At 29.3% G+C, this 15,895-nt stretch overlaps 1 protein-coding gene across 1 annotated transcript; it reads right to left on the bottom strand.

Annotated features, from left to right (window-relative positions):
* Positions 1 to 9,769: 9,769 nt before the first annotated feature.
* On the bottom strand, positions 9,770 to 12,231 carry LOC145608114 (gibberellin 20 oxidase 1-like). Its single transcript, XM_081663715.1, has 3 exons — positions 11,534 to 12,231; positions 11,087 to 11,408; positions 9,770 to 10,376 (listed from the first exon to the last, which is right to left on the bottom strand). Exons 1-3 carry the CDS (start codon positions 12,109 to 12,111, stop codon positions 10,110 to 10,112), a joined length of 1,167 nt encoding a protein of 388 aa, XP_081519841.1. The 5' UTR covers positions 12,112 to 12,231; the 3' UTR covers positions 9,770 to 10,109.
* Positions 12,232 to 15,895: the final 3,664 nt, after the last annotated feature.

The following is a 15,895-nucleotide window of genomic DNA, read 5'->3' as shown; positions in this document are numbered from 1 at the left end:
CAATTATATAGCTAGATCACAATCAAATTTCACACAACATTATTCGAAGAACAACATCACAATGTTCTTGGCGTAAAATCCGCATGAATCAATGGTCAATTAAATCAAACAAGTAACAATATTGCATTGCAACCACGAGACAAATAGGAGATGTTTTTTGTTCACAAGATCTTATCACAAAGACCAATTTCAAAGATTATATACAAAATTATACTTTTGTTGACAACATGATGTGTACTAACCACTAATGTGGTTGAGTTCACTGCACCAAAATTATTACAAAGGGCCAAGTAAGAACATTAATCTCAAAGCAAAATAACTCCCTTTGTCAAATTGAAAACTATAATCATTGTGATTGAGATTTTGTTTAACTCGATCAACTTAGCTCAACAGAAAACGAAGTTATTTTATCTAAACTTATCTTTGATGAACATTAATTTAACCATCATTATTTTTTTATTTTTATTTTTACTAAACTTTACTTATTTTTGTTGAACTGATTAGTTATATTTAATATATTAGTATACGTACTGCTAAAACTTAAGTTAAAAAATTGTGGAAAGTAGAACCTAAATTACAACTAATTATTATCATTGTTAATTACATCTTATATATTAAGCTCGAACTGTAGACTACTCAACAGTACACTAAGGAAGTATATATAAGTAGAACAACTATACAAGGCAAGGATTGAACTTTAAAGTATAACATGTTTTAATCATTGTGATAATATATTTTAAGAAGTTTTAAAGGATAGACTATTTTAATGTTACATTTATAAAAACAGTTTGTGGAGGTGCCAAATCTCATCTACCCTATAAACTTTCCCCGCTACACATAAGACAATTTTTTGGATGTCAAGGCTTAATTAGGCCGGCCTTTCGAAAAAGTACTTAGACATTAATATAATAATTTGAGATTGAATTACATCCATATTGTATCAATTCAAGGCTCATATTTCATATGCCCCTGTTCTTTTTTACAATAATCCTTATTTAAATAAGTCAAACACAAAAATAAAAATTTAGGGTTCGTTTGGCATTGTTGTGGTAATCTGTTTTTTTATTTTATTTTTGTTTTCCAAAATCATATGATATATGTCATATAATGAATTAAAAATTAGTCAAACTTATTAAAATCATGATAATTTTAAAAACTGACAACAAAAAAGTGAAAACACCCTGTTTTCTGTTTTTGGTTTTTAGTTTTTTGTTAAAAAAAAAATAGAAAATAAAAAACGAAAAATAATGTCAAGCAAGCCCCTAATTATTTTAGAATATATATAATATAAGTTTCTTGATAAGATTATTTAAACTAGTTGATATCCACATTGAAAATCCTAATTAACATGGGTAAAAGTATTTGATTAGTAGCACCCACAAAAAGACAAAAGTCAAAGAATTTTTTGGTTATAAGAATCCAATGCATGCCATAGAAAAAATAAATTATCACTAGCAAACCATTAGAAAGAGTTTCAAGAGAAACTATAATAAAATGAATAAACATCAAAAAAAATCAGGAACACTTGGCAATCAATAAACTAATTAAAATTCATATAATTAGAAAGGAGAAAATGACAAACCTATGATTTAAATTTTTTTAAAATAAAAAAATAAAATAAAATAAAATAAAAAACCTTGTTTAATAAATACCAGAAATAATGAAGCTTTCCAAAAAATAAAAATAAGTAAAAAAAAAAGAAATAATGGAGCTTGGATTTATCTATAACATGAATTCCACTCAAAATTGACATGAAGTTCCCATAATATTTGTCGTTTTGATGCATGCAATCGACAGATTAATTATTCAAAAAACCAACTTTTTTCTAGGCAAAAGATAAAAATAAAAAAATGCAAAATAAAACAAGAGCTTCATCCCAAAAATATTAGTTGAGTCTTGATAAGACTATGCTGTAATATTGAGCCCGCCATGATGTGGTCCTTTGTAGATCAGGATTGATCGAAAAACTACATAAAAACAAAAAATAAATGAATTTATAATATGAGCAAAAAACATGAATTTTGCTTTAAAAAGGAAAAAAAAAAAAATTCCAAGGTTAAGTTTCTTCCCCCTGTTTTTATTACCCTTGAATTTTTCTATAGTACGTGCCATACTAAACGTTAATAAGGACCAAACCCTACGTGGTTAGAAAAATATCTCGATTTTCAATTGTAATAGACACTCTGTGAGCAGTGACACAACCAAATTTTGATAGGGTATATGGATATACTCGGAATTATTTTATCTTTCAATACGTGTATTAATCTGGCGTTATTAATTTTTGATTCATAACTTTAATCATTAATAAAAATTTCTAAATCTTATAAAATCAATCCATGACATTTAATTTTACAAATAAATTGGTAGTCCGTATGAAAATGTGGTCAGAATTAATTAGTACATACTAGATAGGATATAAAAAAAAAAAAAAAATCAAAACTAACGCATGTATTGAGAAAATTACACTTACTTATTGTGAAATATTTATAATTTCATATTAATGTAAACTATGATTCTGCTTCAAAAAAAAATGCTTCAAAAAAAAAATGTGAACTATGATTCTATGAAGAACATATAACATAAAGTACACAATACGACTGATATAACAAATGGCATACAAATGATAATTGGAGTTATATATCATCCTTTTTGTGTAAAAGTCACAAATGACAATAATATATACTAGAAATTAAACTCAATCTCACGTCACCACATTCAAGATTTTGCCAGTTGTCATCCCCTTAAAATACTAAAGTTAGTTAAATTTTGAACTTGATTGAAACTACTTGTACAGTTGCAAGTGGCACTTAATCGTACCTTGACTGGCCGACTACAAAAACTAGAAAAAGAGAGATCGTGAAAGAGGAGAGAAAAACAAAATAAAATGGTTCAATTTCATAAAAGAGAGCGATTAAAAAGAATGGATCTTGTCTTGTTATTCTAATAAACGATATCTATGACTAAAGATTTCAATATCAATCACTAATTAACCAACAAAGTAAACGACAGATGCACATTTAGAAACAAACAACAATATATTTGATCTACTATATACCTTGAATAACCGTTATATGTATATACGTTTGTGTTTGACATGCTGCCACCGTGGCAGGTACTAAATATAATTATTAATGTTTAATAATTAGGAATCCGGATCTTAGGTTATACAATTAATTAATATATTTGCATGGAGTTATTCTTGATTAATAATAATTGCAAAGCACGACGAGGTATCCGATCCTAAACAAATTTGATCATAATAATTATATGCATGATTTTTGTCATTATATAGCTCAATATCAACTAATTAAAGTATTGCTTTGGTCAATTTTTAATTAATTTTAGCTCAATGATCAGTTTTGTAGAAAGTAGTCCATAGCCACCAAAAAAAATTATTGATTTTTGTCGTTTATGATAAAATCAAATTGTTGAATAGTAATCTTCCATTTTACCTTTTGCTTTTAAAAATGTGCATTGTTTAACTTTCTAGATCGCAATTTTGGAGCTACACAACCAATCATATAAGTATGCAATTGTTTTTAGCTATACAATTAGTAGTAATTTATATATATGCAATTGTCTTTAGCTATACAATTAGCATTAATTAATTAGCTAAATACAATGCAAGTAGTTTTTCATGATCTACTTTATTCAATTCTATCATCTATCTTACCCCCATAATCCAAAATTAAAGTTTTAGCCCACATTCACGTACATGATATGCATTTTGGATTTTGGTTTATTTTAGTATACTAAATTACATGCATAATAGACATTAGTTTTAACATTGAGTTTAGATCAATACAAAATTGGTAGTGCATGGTTTTTTTTTGTTTTTTTTTTACTTTAAATACAAGGGTAGTGCATGTTAATATACATATGTAACTGTAGAATATATAGAGCAATCAATATAATCTTAATATGTGTTATGTAGCCGTTAAGGGAAAAAGTACTCCATAATTAAAAAGCTGAAGGAACCTAATCGACATGTTCAAATATAATGCTCTCTAAATCTAACTCTTGTAAAAGAAATTACTATTCAGAACGATACAATAATTTCTCTCATAACTTATGCCAAAACGTAAGAGAAGCAAATAAAGAAGTATATGTTACTCCGTAGTAGATAGGTTATCCTACTAGACTTCCAACTCTCCTTTGCATAAAACAATACTTGGAGGTAAAAAGGAAGGTAGCTAGCTAGACTATCTTTTTCTTTAGAAACAATTGATTTTTTGCAATAATGTATGTATAATTCACAAATTCTTATATGTGGCACACACTGTATGTAATAAAACTAGAATTTTTCTTTAAAAAATAAATTAAAGATAACAATAAAGCAAAATTATGAAAAAAAAAAAAAAAGCTTTTTTGTTTGTCTTTGGCAACTAAGATTTGGTAGAAGCAAAAGCTATTGCAAAAAGCTTTGAGACTTTCCACGTGTACTAAACAAGGTTGCTAAAACATAAATTAATACTTTTAAATTTAAATTAGGTCCCTTATTAATTAACAGAAGAAATCAAAGCTATCACAACATGTCTAGTTGTCTACATGTATGGAAAACATTCAAAATCAAGTCGTGGTGCTTGTTTATTAATTGCGACAATTGATTACGAATATACAGTAAGGTAACTTGTATTTTTCTTTTATAAAATAACAAATGAATTCATTAATTGAAACTCTTATAAAGCCAACTTTTTGTTTTTTTTCGAAATCTTATAGAGCCAACTTGTATGTTGTAAAATATTTCTGTTTTAAAAGTTTTGTGGGGTAATTGAAAAATACTTGCAACATTATATGGATTGGATAGGATTTTTAAGGAATTTGTTGGTGAGAATTTGAGCTGAGGCTTGCTTTCATATTAATCTCCTAACGTCCAACTTCCATATACTTCGTATAATATATCTATCTATCACTTGAGGATTGTTATGTACTTGCGTTGTATGTAGACTCAAAGGTAACGGTATAATGGGTAATTTCTTTATAAATCGACATCATAGTATATATAGGCTTGTCTTAAGCTTTTAGTTGAGATGGTCCACTAACATGGTATCAGAGCCAGCGTGACACAAAGGTCACGGGTTCGAATCTCATCCACCCCCCACTTTCAAGTGGAATATTAAGCGCTGGGTATGAGGGAGGCCCATGCTGCATCCACACTTCTAGCCCAAACGGGCTCTCGTGTAAGGGGGCGTGATAGAGTATAAAACATATTCCTGGGCATCAACCATCAGCTTAAGCTTTTGGTTGAGATGGTCCACTAACACTTTTATTGTATCTCTTATAATACGGATTACGGAGTACTACGTATAAAATTGGCTCAAAATTATTATAATAGTAAAGAGGTGGTGATCGAATGGATACATATAGCAAAGTTTAAACAGTACCTATCTTTTTGATAAAAACTAATTTATAGATATGGAGTGATTGAAGGAAGTAGCATATTTCGTTCAGGTTTAAATTTAGGTAATAAAATGTATATCATTATATTCTTAACTCTTTGTGAAGCACTTATTCATCAAATAATTGTTGTGTATCGATGGACGTACTAATTAAAGGTCGGTTATATATTAAAAAGTCTCTAACTGCATACCTTTGGTATATCATATCGAAATCAGATAAGATTATTGCGGGCCGAATTTGGATTATCACTACCTTATAACAGTACCTTGCATATAGATAGAATATTCTAGCACAGTTAGAGATCGACATCGGGGCAACTCGATCATGTTAAATGTCTAATGAGAGATATATATATACATGCATATACCTTTTGTTAACTTGAAAGGAGGAATAAAAAAATTATAGAGAAGGGGGGGGGTCATGATAGCTTGAGAAGAACAAAGTTAGGTTGTTCACTAGTGGCAATGAGAATATGGCCAGCAAAAAATGTAAAGACGAGGACATGTCAAATGAGGCTGGTGAAATCCATGGTGCAATCTTAGCAAGTGTCCTTATATGTGGGATGTAAAAGAGTAACGACAATTTGAATTTGTAATTATTCAAAGGTTGTCAAGTTAAAGCCAGATGAGAAGGGGGAATAAACCACAAGGTTTCCACGTGATTGCGGGCCTTTTGGAACAAGGGCAGTTTTAGTAACACTAGCTTACCCTAGCTACTAGTCTACTACTACTATTTATTTCATAGCCTTCAATTCCTACATTTGTGTCGTTGTCTTCATTTGTATGCACTTTCCATATTTAAGGCTCCATTATTTATGGTACTATACCCATTAATTTGATTATATATACTAAAATACGTACATGAATGATAGGTTACAGTTTCGAATCGACCCGTTGTAATTTATATCGTATTGTCCGTATGTATTGAGACAATTAAACAACATGATTTAAGCTTCCTTTTTTTTTTTTTTTTACAATTATAATCCATAGTTAAATTATTATGCTTTTTACCTAGTTGACTTGTATACTACGTATGAGGTTAAGGTGATGAAGTATATGTAGTGGCATTATCTCTAAGTTATAGGGACCAAAGTAAACCTGGCCTCATGCAACTTATTTGAGGGATTTCCCATATCTCTCCCATGCTTCAAATGAGTCCCATTCTTTCAACCAAAAATAAAAAATAAAAAAAAAATCAAATCAAATCAAATCAAATCTCATTATATTTTGGTATATATTAAATATGTTTCTGTTGCTCTTCAAAAAAAAAAAATTATGTTTCTTTTGCATATTATTTGATTTTAGTCAAGGTCCGATCAAAGAAAAAGTCATAGAATGAAAAAAATGTGGATCACGTGTAAAAACTAAAAAGACTAAAAACTTTATTTGATATACTATTTAAAAAGGTATGGAATATAATACTAAATTAATTCATGTGCATTGGATCTTCATTCATTCCTATTGCCTACTGTATTAGTGTAAGCATGTAAGGTCATCTAAAAATACTCTATTTTTCTTGTCAAGATAAAATCAAACCAAATTTGACATTATGTTTAGGTAACTCATATATGTCGATTAAAACATGGAAAATGAACAACATACAAATTACAAAATAGGTTACTAAATGACCTTTCAAACTATAGCCTACATTTATCACATGGAACTTTATTTTTTTCTTTTGTTTAAGGTATGTGTAGGTCTTCTCTCATCTTCATCAAAGACACTTTCCACATTGAAGAAATTTGCTTAGGTAATAGTTGTACACCATTCACAAGATATAACTAGTTGTATAGAAAGTAATAAAAAGTGACAATAAAACCTTTAAATTCATCTAGTGTATACTTTGTCTAAGGAAAATTGAAAAGGGAGGATTAATATATACTAACTATCGATCATTAGTCTCTCTCTAGAATTTCATATTAGGTTCTTTTGAATGACACATGTTCTTCCTCCACTAGTAGACATGTACTGAAAAATTAAAGAAAGGGTCAAACTTAGGACTCGCTCCTTAATTATCTCCCATAATCCGGGATAAAATTAGTACTCTTTCTAGAGTTGGTTTATATGAGGTTGGATCATGCGGATCTAAGAACTAGTGGGTGAAAAGATAATAAGTAAAGTATCCAATCCAATATACTTGCTAAACAAGATTAAAATTGGTACATACATTAACCTACACATGTCTGTAACGTGTAAAATTTTAAAAACTTAACTAGAGTATACAATATGTGAGTCAATAAAAGAATAATGGTTTAATTTTTCTCTACATATGAGATGACAACATTCACCTGCATACTAGATACTCCACAACATATAAATTACATTCGACATAGGTAAGTTAAAGTGTACTATGTCTCGTTCGAATACGAGTATCACCTGTAAATGTTTGCGAAATTTAAAAAACCTACCCATGGGAAAGTAAAGGTGGGGTAATTTATATTCGTTTGTACAATAGCTAGAATGGTAATTAATCATTAATGGTACTGTTACATAATAGTGGGGGGAATAGTGTTCTTTCAATTCGTGGGGACTAGAAGAATTTTAACTCTATGCTTGATTTTCAAAATGTACTGCATATTCATAAATTAACATCAACAGAAGAATGTTGCAGTGTTTAAAGACAAGCACCACGACAAATGTTGCAAGTATTCCTTGACATACTATATTGTCACAACCTTCCAAATCTTCAGATATAAAAATATTACAAACCTCAATAAATCCAAATGACCAACATTTTTTTGCAGCTAATTTAATTGAGTCTATTATTAATTTCTAATGGATTTTAGCTTCTCTTTTGAATCATTCAATTAATTTTGTGGGGTCCATTTACTTGGAAGTATATACTAAAGTGTCTTTTACCTCCTGCCCATGTAAATCCAACTAAATAATCAATTTTCATTGGTTAAATGCCAAACAATATGACGTAGATTCTGCCACCATTACATCATTTTTATTCACCCAATTACAATTCACTATATATGAGTATGTGTGTGTAATACCTAAATTTTTTGTATACTAACCTTTAAGGTGTTAGTTACCACTCCCACTGTTGATAATGTTAATTATGCACATATATTTTTATAAGTTGGCATTTATTAAATTTATATTAATAAAATAGTTTATTTTTACTTAAAGTTATTGAAAAAACCTATTATTTAAAGATTTTAATTTAGTTTTACCTAACAATTTGTGGGTCGTAAAACCTCCAAAAAATTATATATATATAAGAATATTTTCAACCTTTTAGTCCCTTTTCTTGCATCTTTGTCTTATTCGCAATGATTCCTATCTATTATAAGGATTAAAAAGTAGCTTAACTTGCTAATTATATGTGTATATATGTATGTATATATATATGTGTGTGTGGATATATATATATATATATATATATATATATATATATATATATATATATATATATATATATATATATATATATATATATATATATATATATATATATATATATTTGACAGAGTTGACTCGTGATCAGTCTTGTGTTGCATAACTTCTTCATGGGGTATATTTTTTTTAACGGTGGTGTAACTGATAAAAATTTATAAGATACGAGTATCTTTAACTAAGTTTTAGATCTATACTCATCTTCACAATAGTACACATATATATTTGGATGAAAAGTACATTTAGGCTTGATTGTATCTTTGTAAAGTCATGTGAGTTGGTGAGCTTGATCTTAATTAGATGAGTTTATCCAACTCATGATCTTGCATTGGTAGGGTAGTGGCTTTAGGTAGGAGGGCTTTAAAAAGATATTATTTATGCATAAAAATAGGAGAACATATAGTATATAGTATATATTAATTAGATGCTAATATTTTCAGAGTGTCATATTTGATATTGGTGAGCACATGAAAATTGGACATACGTTAGTGCTATTCGAATTCAGCCAACCCAAACTTGGCCTTAATATTTAGTGGGAGTCTTTTACCTATTCAGTATTGGAAAGCCGCATCTATTGGGGCAACATCGAAATGGAATACTCGTTACGGACATGTCAAATTGCTCTTTATATATAAGAGAAGCTAAGGGAAGGGGTGAAAGGACTTATCAAACACTTAGTGGATACTTTATTTTATATTATTTCACTTTTGACATTCCCACATAGCTTAAAAATGAAGATGGTTAATCAGAGTTTAAAAAGATAGAGTTACGTTCATTCCATATGGACGAAGTTTGTATCAAAATGTTTGTCATCATGCATCGTACAAGGAGAGTAATCTTGTATGTAGTAGTTAAATTTGGAATCATTACGGTATCATGCATTATTATTGATATTATCAATCTTCTTTGATTAAACACTTATAATCATCAACAATTCAAAGATTTGAATTCATCACTCCAGAATCACATGATTGATATTATTTCATCGAATTTTATACATGAAATGAAAGCCAAAATTTGATTATCTATCTCTACTCTCAAATTATATCACTCAATACCTCAACCTAACTCTAACTACTACTACTACTACTTATCTTCTAAATAATAAAGCAAGGAAAGAAATAAAACTTGCATAGCTTCATAATTTAAATCTCCAAACTACCATGGAAACTTTTCTTTGTACTATGATCATGCACCATTTCTATCTCCTCTTTCCTTCAATTTCCAATGTCTTGTTTTTTTCCAAATAAAGGAGTTTACTAAATAAGGGCTAACTTCCAACATAGGTCACATTTAGATTTCCACCACTTAAGCTCTTTGTTGTTGAACCCATTTAGAGAACACTTTTAAAGTATTCATATCAGCTCTATAATGCTTTTGTGTAAATTCTAGCAAGATAGGCCATGTGAAATCAGGATATTTCCTTTGGTTGTTCTCATTGTCTACAAGTTCTCTTGGTGGTTTTACCACTTTATCCTTGCTTGGGCATAGAAAAAATGCTAGTGATTTTCTTGGTTTTTCACTATTCACCACTGCTCTATGTAGGCAACTCTTATATATTCCATTCGATTGAGCCTGCAGTAGCATCAAAGACAGACGTTAGAAAACGCATGTACATGTCTTTTAAGGTTATGGATAAACAGTTAAATTATAGTCACAAGAAGTATAACATAATATAGTGTAACACGTAATTTAATAAATACCATGCAATTTAAAAATATATTTAGTGTTTATTATCTATAATCCTTATAATTTGCAAAAACTTAATTAGTATATTATAGCACTATGAAAAGTTAACAAAAGGGCACCCACGTATCATAAATTCATAACATATCAGATATTATCATTCACATTTTGCTATAAAAAGGTGTCCTAAAAAAATAGTACTTTCCTTTATAAGTTAATGAAGTTAAAAAGTGAAATACCTAATTTATGTTTTTTCTTTTTTTTTTTTTGGAGATCTCCTTGTATTTATTTATTGAAACTTTAAAGGAGCTACTTAAAAATAATAAAAAAAAAATTATGAAAAAAAATCTAATTTAATCATAAAGATATGATTAGAGGCACAAAGTTTTAATATCATAACAAAGATTTAATTTTTTTCAATTCAACCAACAAAATATATATTTTAAAAAATCTCCCTAGAAAGTTTTAATTCACTGAAGATATGAGAGTGACCTTTCATAAAGTATAAAACAACTATTTATAAGGTGATCAATTTTAGGACAAAGGAAGAGTTAGGATAAGATATTAGTGACATATTATTGGACGCTCCATATACGTACCATGAAAGTGTCACCAATGTTGACGACAAAAGCGTTGAAATTGGGTGATATCGAACGCCATTTTCCATCTGCAAACACTTGAAGACCTCCAACTTGATCTTGATGAAGGATTGTTAACGATGTTGGATCACAATGAGGGCCGGTACCGAGTGTAAGGTCCGGCCTTCGACATGGTGGATAGTAATTCAATCGCATCACTGATTCATTGTCTTCATAAAATTCCCTAAATGGTTTTCTTCCTACTCCCATGCTTAGTCCTAGCAACTCCATGATTCCTAGGGATAACGTGCTCATCGCCTCACAATAGTCTTGGTACACCTTCCTGTTTATTGATTGAAATATATGTTGTAAGTAAATGAGTTAACAATAATAACCATTGAAAAATCTTTAAGAATAATAGTAACAACAACCAAAAAAAAAAAAAAAAAAAGGTTTAGGGTAGCTTACCCTAAGTGATTGAAATCATCACCCAATTTATTGTTGAAGTATTCTTGGACAACTTTGTTGGAATAAGATGAACACTCATTATTATTGGTAGAAGGAGGAGAGAATTGGAAGGAGAGAGTTTCCTTCCAAGGAAGACTCGAAGAAAATCTACCGGTGAAGCTACTAGCATAGCCACAATGCTCTCCAAACTTCCTTTGAGCCTTCTCTTTCTGAGGCAAGGGTTGGTCAAAGAAATGATCCATCAAGTTATGGGCATCCTTAACCAGCTTGGAATCAACACCGTGATTCACAACTAGGAAAAACCCGTGCTTGAGGCAAGCCTCACCCACTAGCTTTGAGGCCTCCAGGGTTGCCTGGGAATCCCCTGAAAGGAAACCCTGGAGGTCGATGAGGGGAACTGGCAACTCTTCCGGGTCAATGATGCTTGGCTTCTCATCATCTGGCCATATAAATTGTTGTGGTATGTTATGTTGGTGGCTAAGAATTGAGGAATCGAATACAAGTTGTGAATCATCTTTTGTGTTTTGGTAGGTTTTTGTGGTAGCAAGAGGTATGTTTCTCATGCAATCAATAGCCATTTTTGCATGAAACTTTATGTATATATTTTTTTTTCTTTCTTATGACCTCAAGAGTAAGAAAGAAAGAAAGTAGCCTTAAAAATTATATTAGAAAATAGATGGAAAAGGTAAAAGGGAAAAGGCGTATGTTTTTCAATGAGTAGTGAAGGAGAAATGTTGAGGGATTATATAGCTCTAAAAAAGGTAAGTAATTTGCAAAAAGGGGCTTACAAAAATGTGTATTTGCAATAGGACTTATAAAGTGAACAAAGTAGGGAATGGCCCAAGTTGTTTTGTCGTGTGTGGAGATTGACAGAGAAGCTTTTCCCAATGGAATTTGGCGTCTCTTTAAGAAAGAGAAATTATTAATTAATTTATTATTACTTCTACTAATATAATTAAGTGAGTATCAAATATAGCTAAGCAATGCTCTCATTTTCATTTTAGTATCTAGTGATATGTGTCAGACCTAAATTAATTTTACCTATATAATCCAATCTTTCAATGGACAGCCTTGAAGTAAGGCAATTGATTGTCAGCAAATTCATAGGTCCATCAAATTAACAAATTAGTAAAAATTTCTAAATTGAGTTGTATCATTGATCAACTATCTATGCATTACTTTGTCTGTGCTATCGACATGTTAATTTTTATTATACATTTGGGTGTATATCGTACACCTAATACAATATTTTTGTTTAGTTGCTCATCATGATTTGGAAGAGGATCAATTTCAGCAACTAAGTATAAAGTAAGTGTGACTGTATCATGTTCATATGATGGTGTACTCAGATGTATTATAGACATCAGTCTATTTTGTACGAGTTAATAAATCAATTAATGATTAAATTTCCATCTATACTCTTAACTAATGCTAACACATTTCTTGTTTTGTGGGTATTAAAAAAGGTATTTACAAAATACGTTGTTATTTAAAGCGATGGCCTGGTTAATACAAAGTACGAGTACTATTCTTAATTGATTTTAAATTAAAATAGTTAGCTAAGCTATTCTTAATTTCATTAAACCAAGATCTAGCAAAAATTCCAGTATTTGCACCAAAAAAATTAAAAAAAAAAAAAAGGTTGTCAACAAATACAATGATAGTGAAAAATCTAAAAATGATAAATTATTTGGGCCATGTTTTGATGTTTAAGTGAAAAAATAGTTGGTAATAACTAATAAGGGCTCCTCAATACGTGTCACATAAACTTAATTTTGACCTTTAATTGCCAAAAACATACACCGAGCACTCTCTCAAGTTCAATTGATGATAAATATAGTATATGAATTAAAACTTGAGTTGTTTCATTTTTTTAATTACTCAAATAAATGAGTGCACTTGTACTCTAAAGATTGAATGTGCCACGAGATCATGCAGATTTGCCTTTTCTTTTATGGATGATTATATTAGTTTACAATATTATGAATTAAAATATTATGATTTTTGTTGTAAGACAAACCTATGACATAAATTAAGTTCTTAGATACGGAGTATACACATACCAAACGTCTACTAAAAATGCTAAAATAATTAAGAAGAAGAAAAAACTTAATTAAACTTTCAATCATAATATCATAAAGAAGTGAGAAATATGTATAGTGATTGATTGGGTTTAAATAAGAAATAAAAATAAATAAATAAATAAAATAATCTTAGGAAAAAAAAAAGTTGTATAAAGAAAAAGTTTTTAGCAATCGTGGGTATAAGTTAAAGTGATTGTTTATTGACAAGAATGTGTTTTGTTGGCTCTCTTTTTTTGCTAAATTAGACCCATACATGATGAATTGATGATAATATCTAGATCTTTATTTGCTAAATATAAAGCAAACCAGCCCAATCCTATGAAAACAGTACAAAATGATGGTCTATTACCAGATTTTCTTTAACATATTATTCCGTCTCAAAATTCTTTTTTAAAAAAATTTTATATTGACTTTTTTACTATTTACATGTTATTTTTTATCATAAAATATTACTTCGTATATTTTTTTTATTTATTATTGGGTTATCTTATCAAATAAAAATTTTTATATTTGTAGATACTTTTTTTAGTAGTAAAATCAATTATTTGATAATTAGATATAGATAAATAACAATAATGAAAGTTTGTACATCAGCAAATTTAAAAGCCAATATATTTATATCGAACAATGTAAATAAAATATACTATTTTATATAGATAATCCGTACTTGATAAAATTTTAAAACCAAACGACTTTTCGGTCTCTAATATGATTTTATCGTAACACAAACGATGATGATGACTCCTCAATTCCTCATGCTAGAGGATTTCTAGCTCTTACACATTTCGGAATACCAAAATTTTAAAAAAGAATTGAGCTAGAAAGCAATATGGTGTTGGAACCAAAAACGATACTCTGATCAACCATCTGTTTTTGACAGAAGAAAAAGATACAGAAAATAATGATATAGGACCAAAACAATTTGTAATAATGAGAAAATAAGGTTAGGGGTAAAGACATAAAAATAATCACAGTACACTTTCAGTTTCAATTGTTCAATTTTGTCTTTTCAAGCATAGTAAAAAAAACGTAAAATTAATAATATAGACGAAATTTAATCTCACATACGTTCTTTACAAGAATTTAACCAGCCGAGCTGGATTTGATTTCGATTGTAAATTTAGGATAAAAGAGAGTTTTTGTACATTGCAATTAAATGCAAAAGACTGCCAAAAATTTGACATATTATGTGGGAGTATTAGTAGTAAAGCGATGTTACCATGACACGGGCCACCACCGGCCCACATATTTTACTATATGGCTATCGGGCTTTGCCCCAATATTAACTTGACCGCTAACATGAAACTCTAGGCCTAATTTTGTACGGACTACTAAATTGATAAACTTTTTAATATTTAATTTCTCTTCACTGGATATTCATATTGCTTCCAATTCTTGGAAATACAATAATTTATTTATTTATTATTATTTGGGAAAATATAATAAATCTAGTCAGTATATAATTAGGGTTTCTTTTGTTATATACGAAAATTATTAGGATTTCTTATGCCTAGCAATAATGCAAGTTTATCTCCCGTCAAAAAAACAAAAAAAAAAAATAAAAATTCAAGTGTATGTTTATGGAAATTACTTCAATTTTTTTGGGTGTTTCTCGGAATGAGAATCGATCTCAGGATCTCCTGGAACTGGGAGGGAAGCTTTTACCACTTGAGCTTTCCCTCACTCTCAATTACTTCAAATTGTAGTAGTACATTATTTTGTATTCAATGGATTAATTGTTGTGGTAGATGGTAACTATGTAAGTAGATGATAAATGTGAGGATTGTCGTCTATTAAATTTTAGTTGTTAGAAATATAGTCAAGGTAATTGTTTGGTAAAAGTGTTCATTACAAACTAGCTGTTGATATAGTTAAACTTTTAAATGGTGATTTAAATGGTAAATTTAAGTGACATTTGATGAACACCACTCCAAAAGTTAGTTTTGTTAGCCTTTGTGAAATAATACGGATTAATTCAAAAGTTAATATGTACCATTATATATTTATATGGCTTAATTCGTACAGTATTTTGTATTGATCAAAACATCAAAATACTAAAAGTTATTGTCAAACACATAAGGTAAAGAGGCCCACTAAAAAGCCCAAATTGAGATGTCATTCTAAAAACCAATTGTCAATAGATGAAATTACCCACTTAGATTATAAAGTGAAGCTCGCTCTTACTTAATAAATATTTTTTTAGGCCGCTTAATAATCACACACTTGCACTTTATACACTTTCACAAAATATGTCTACTCGTTCCGAGTGTGCAAATCT

The sequence above is a fragment of the Chenopodium album genome, chromosome 23 (assembly GCF_948465745.1).
Source record: "Chenopodium album chromosome 23, dcCheAlbu1.1, whole genome shotgun sequence".
NCBI lineage: Eukaryota > Viridiplantae > Streptophyta > Magnoliopsida > Caryophyllales > Amaranthaceae > Chenopodium > Chenopodium album.
Note: the sequence above shows the minus strand (reverse complement) of the source record. Positions and strands in the feature narration are given on the sequence as shown.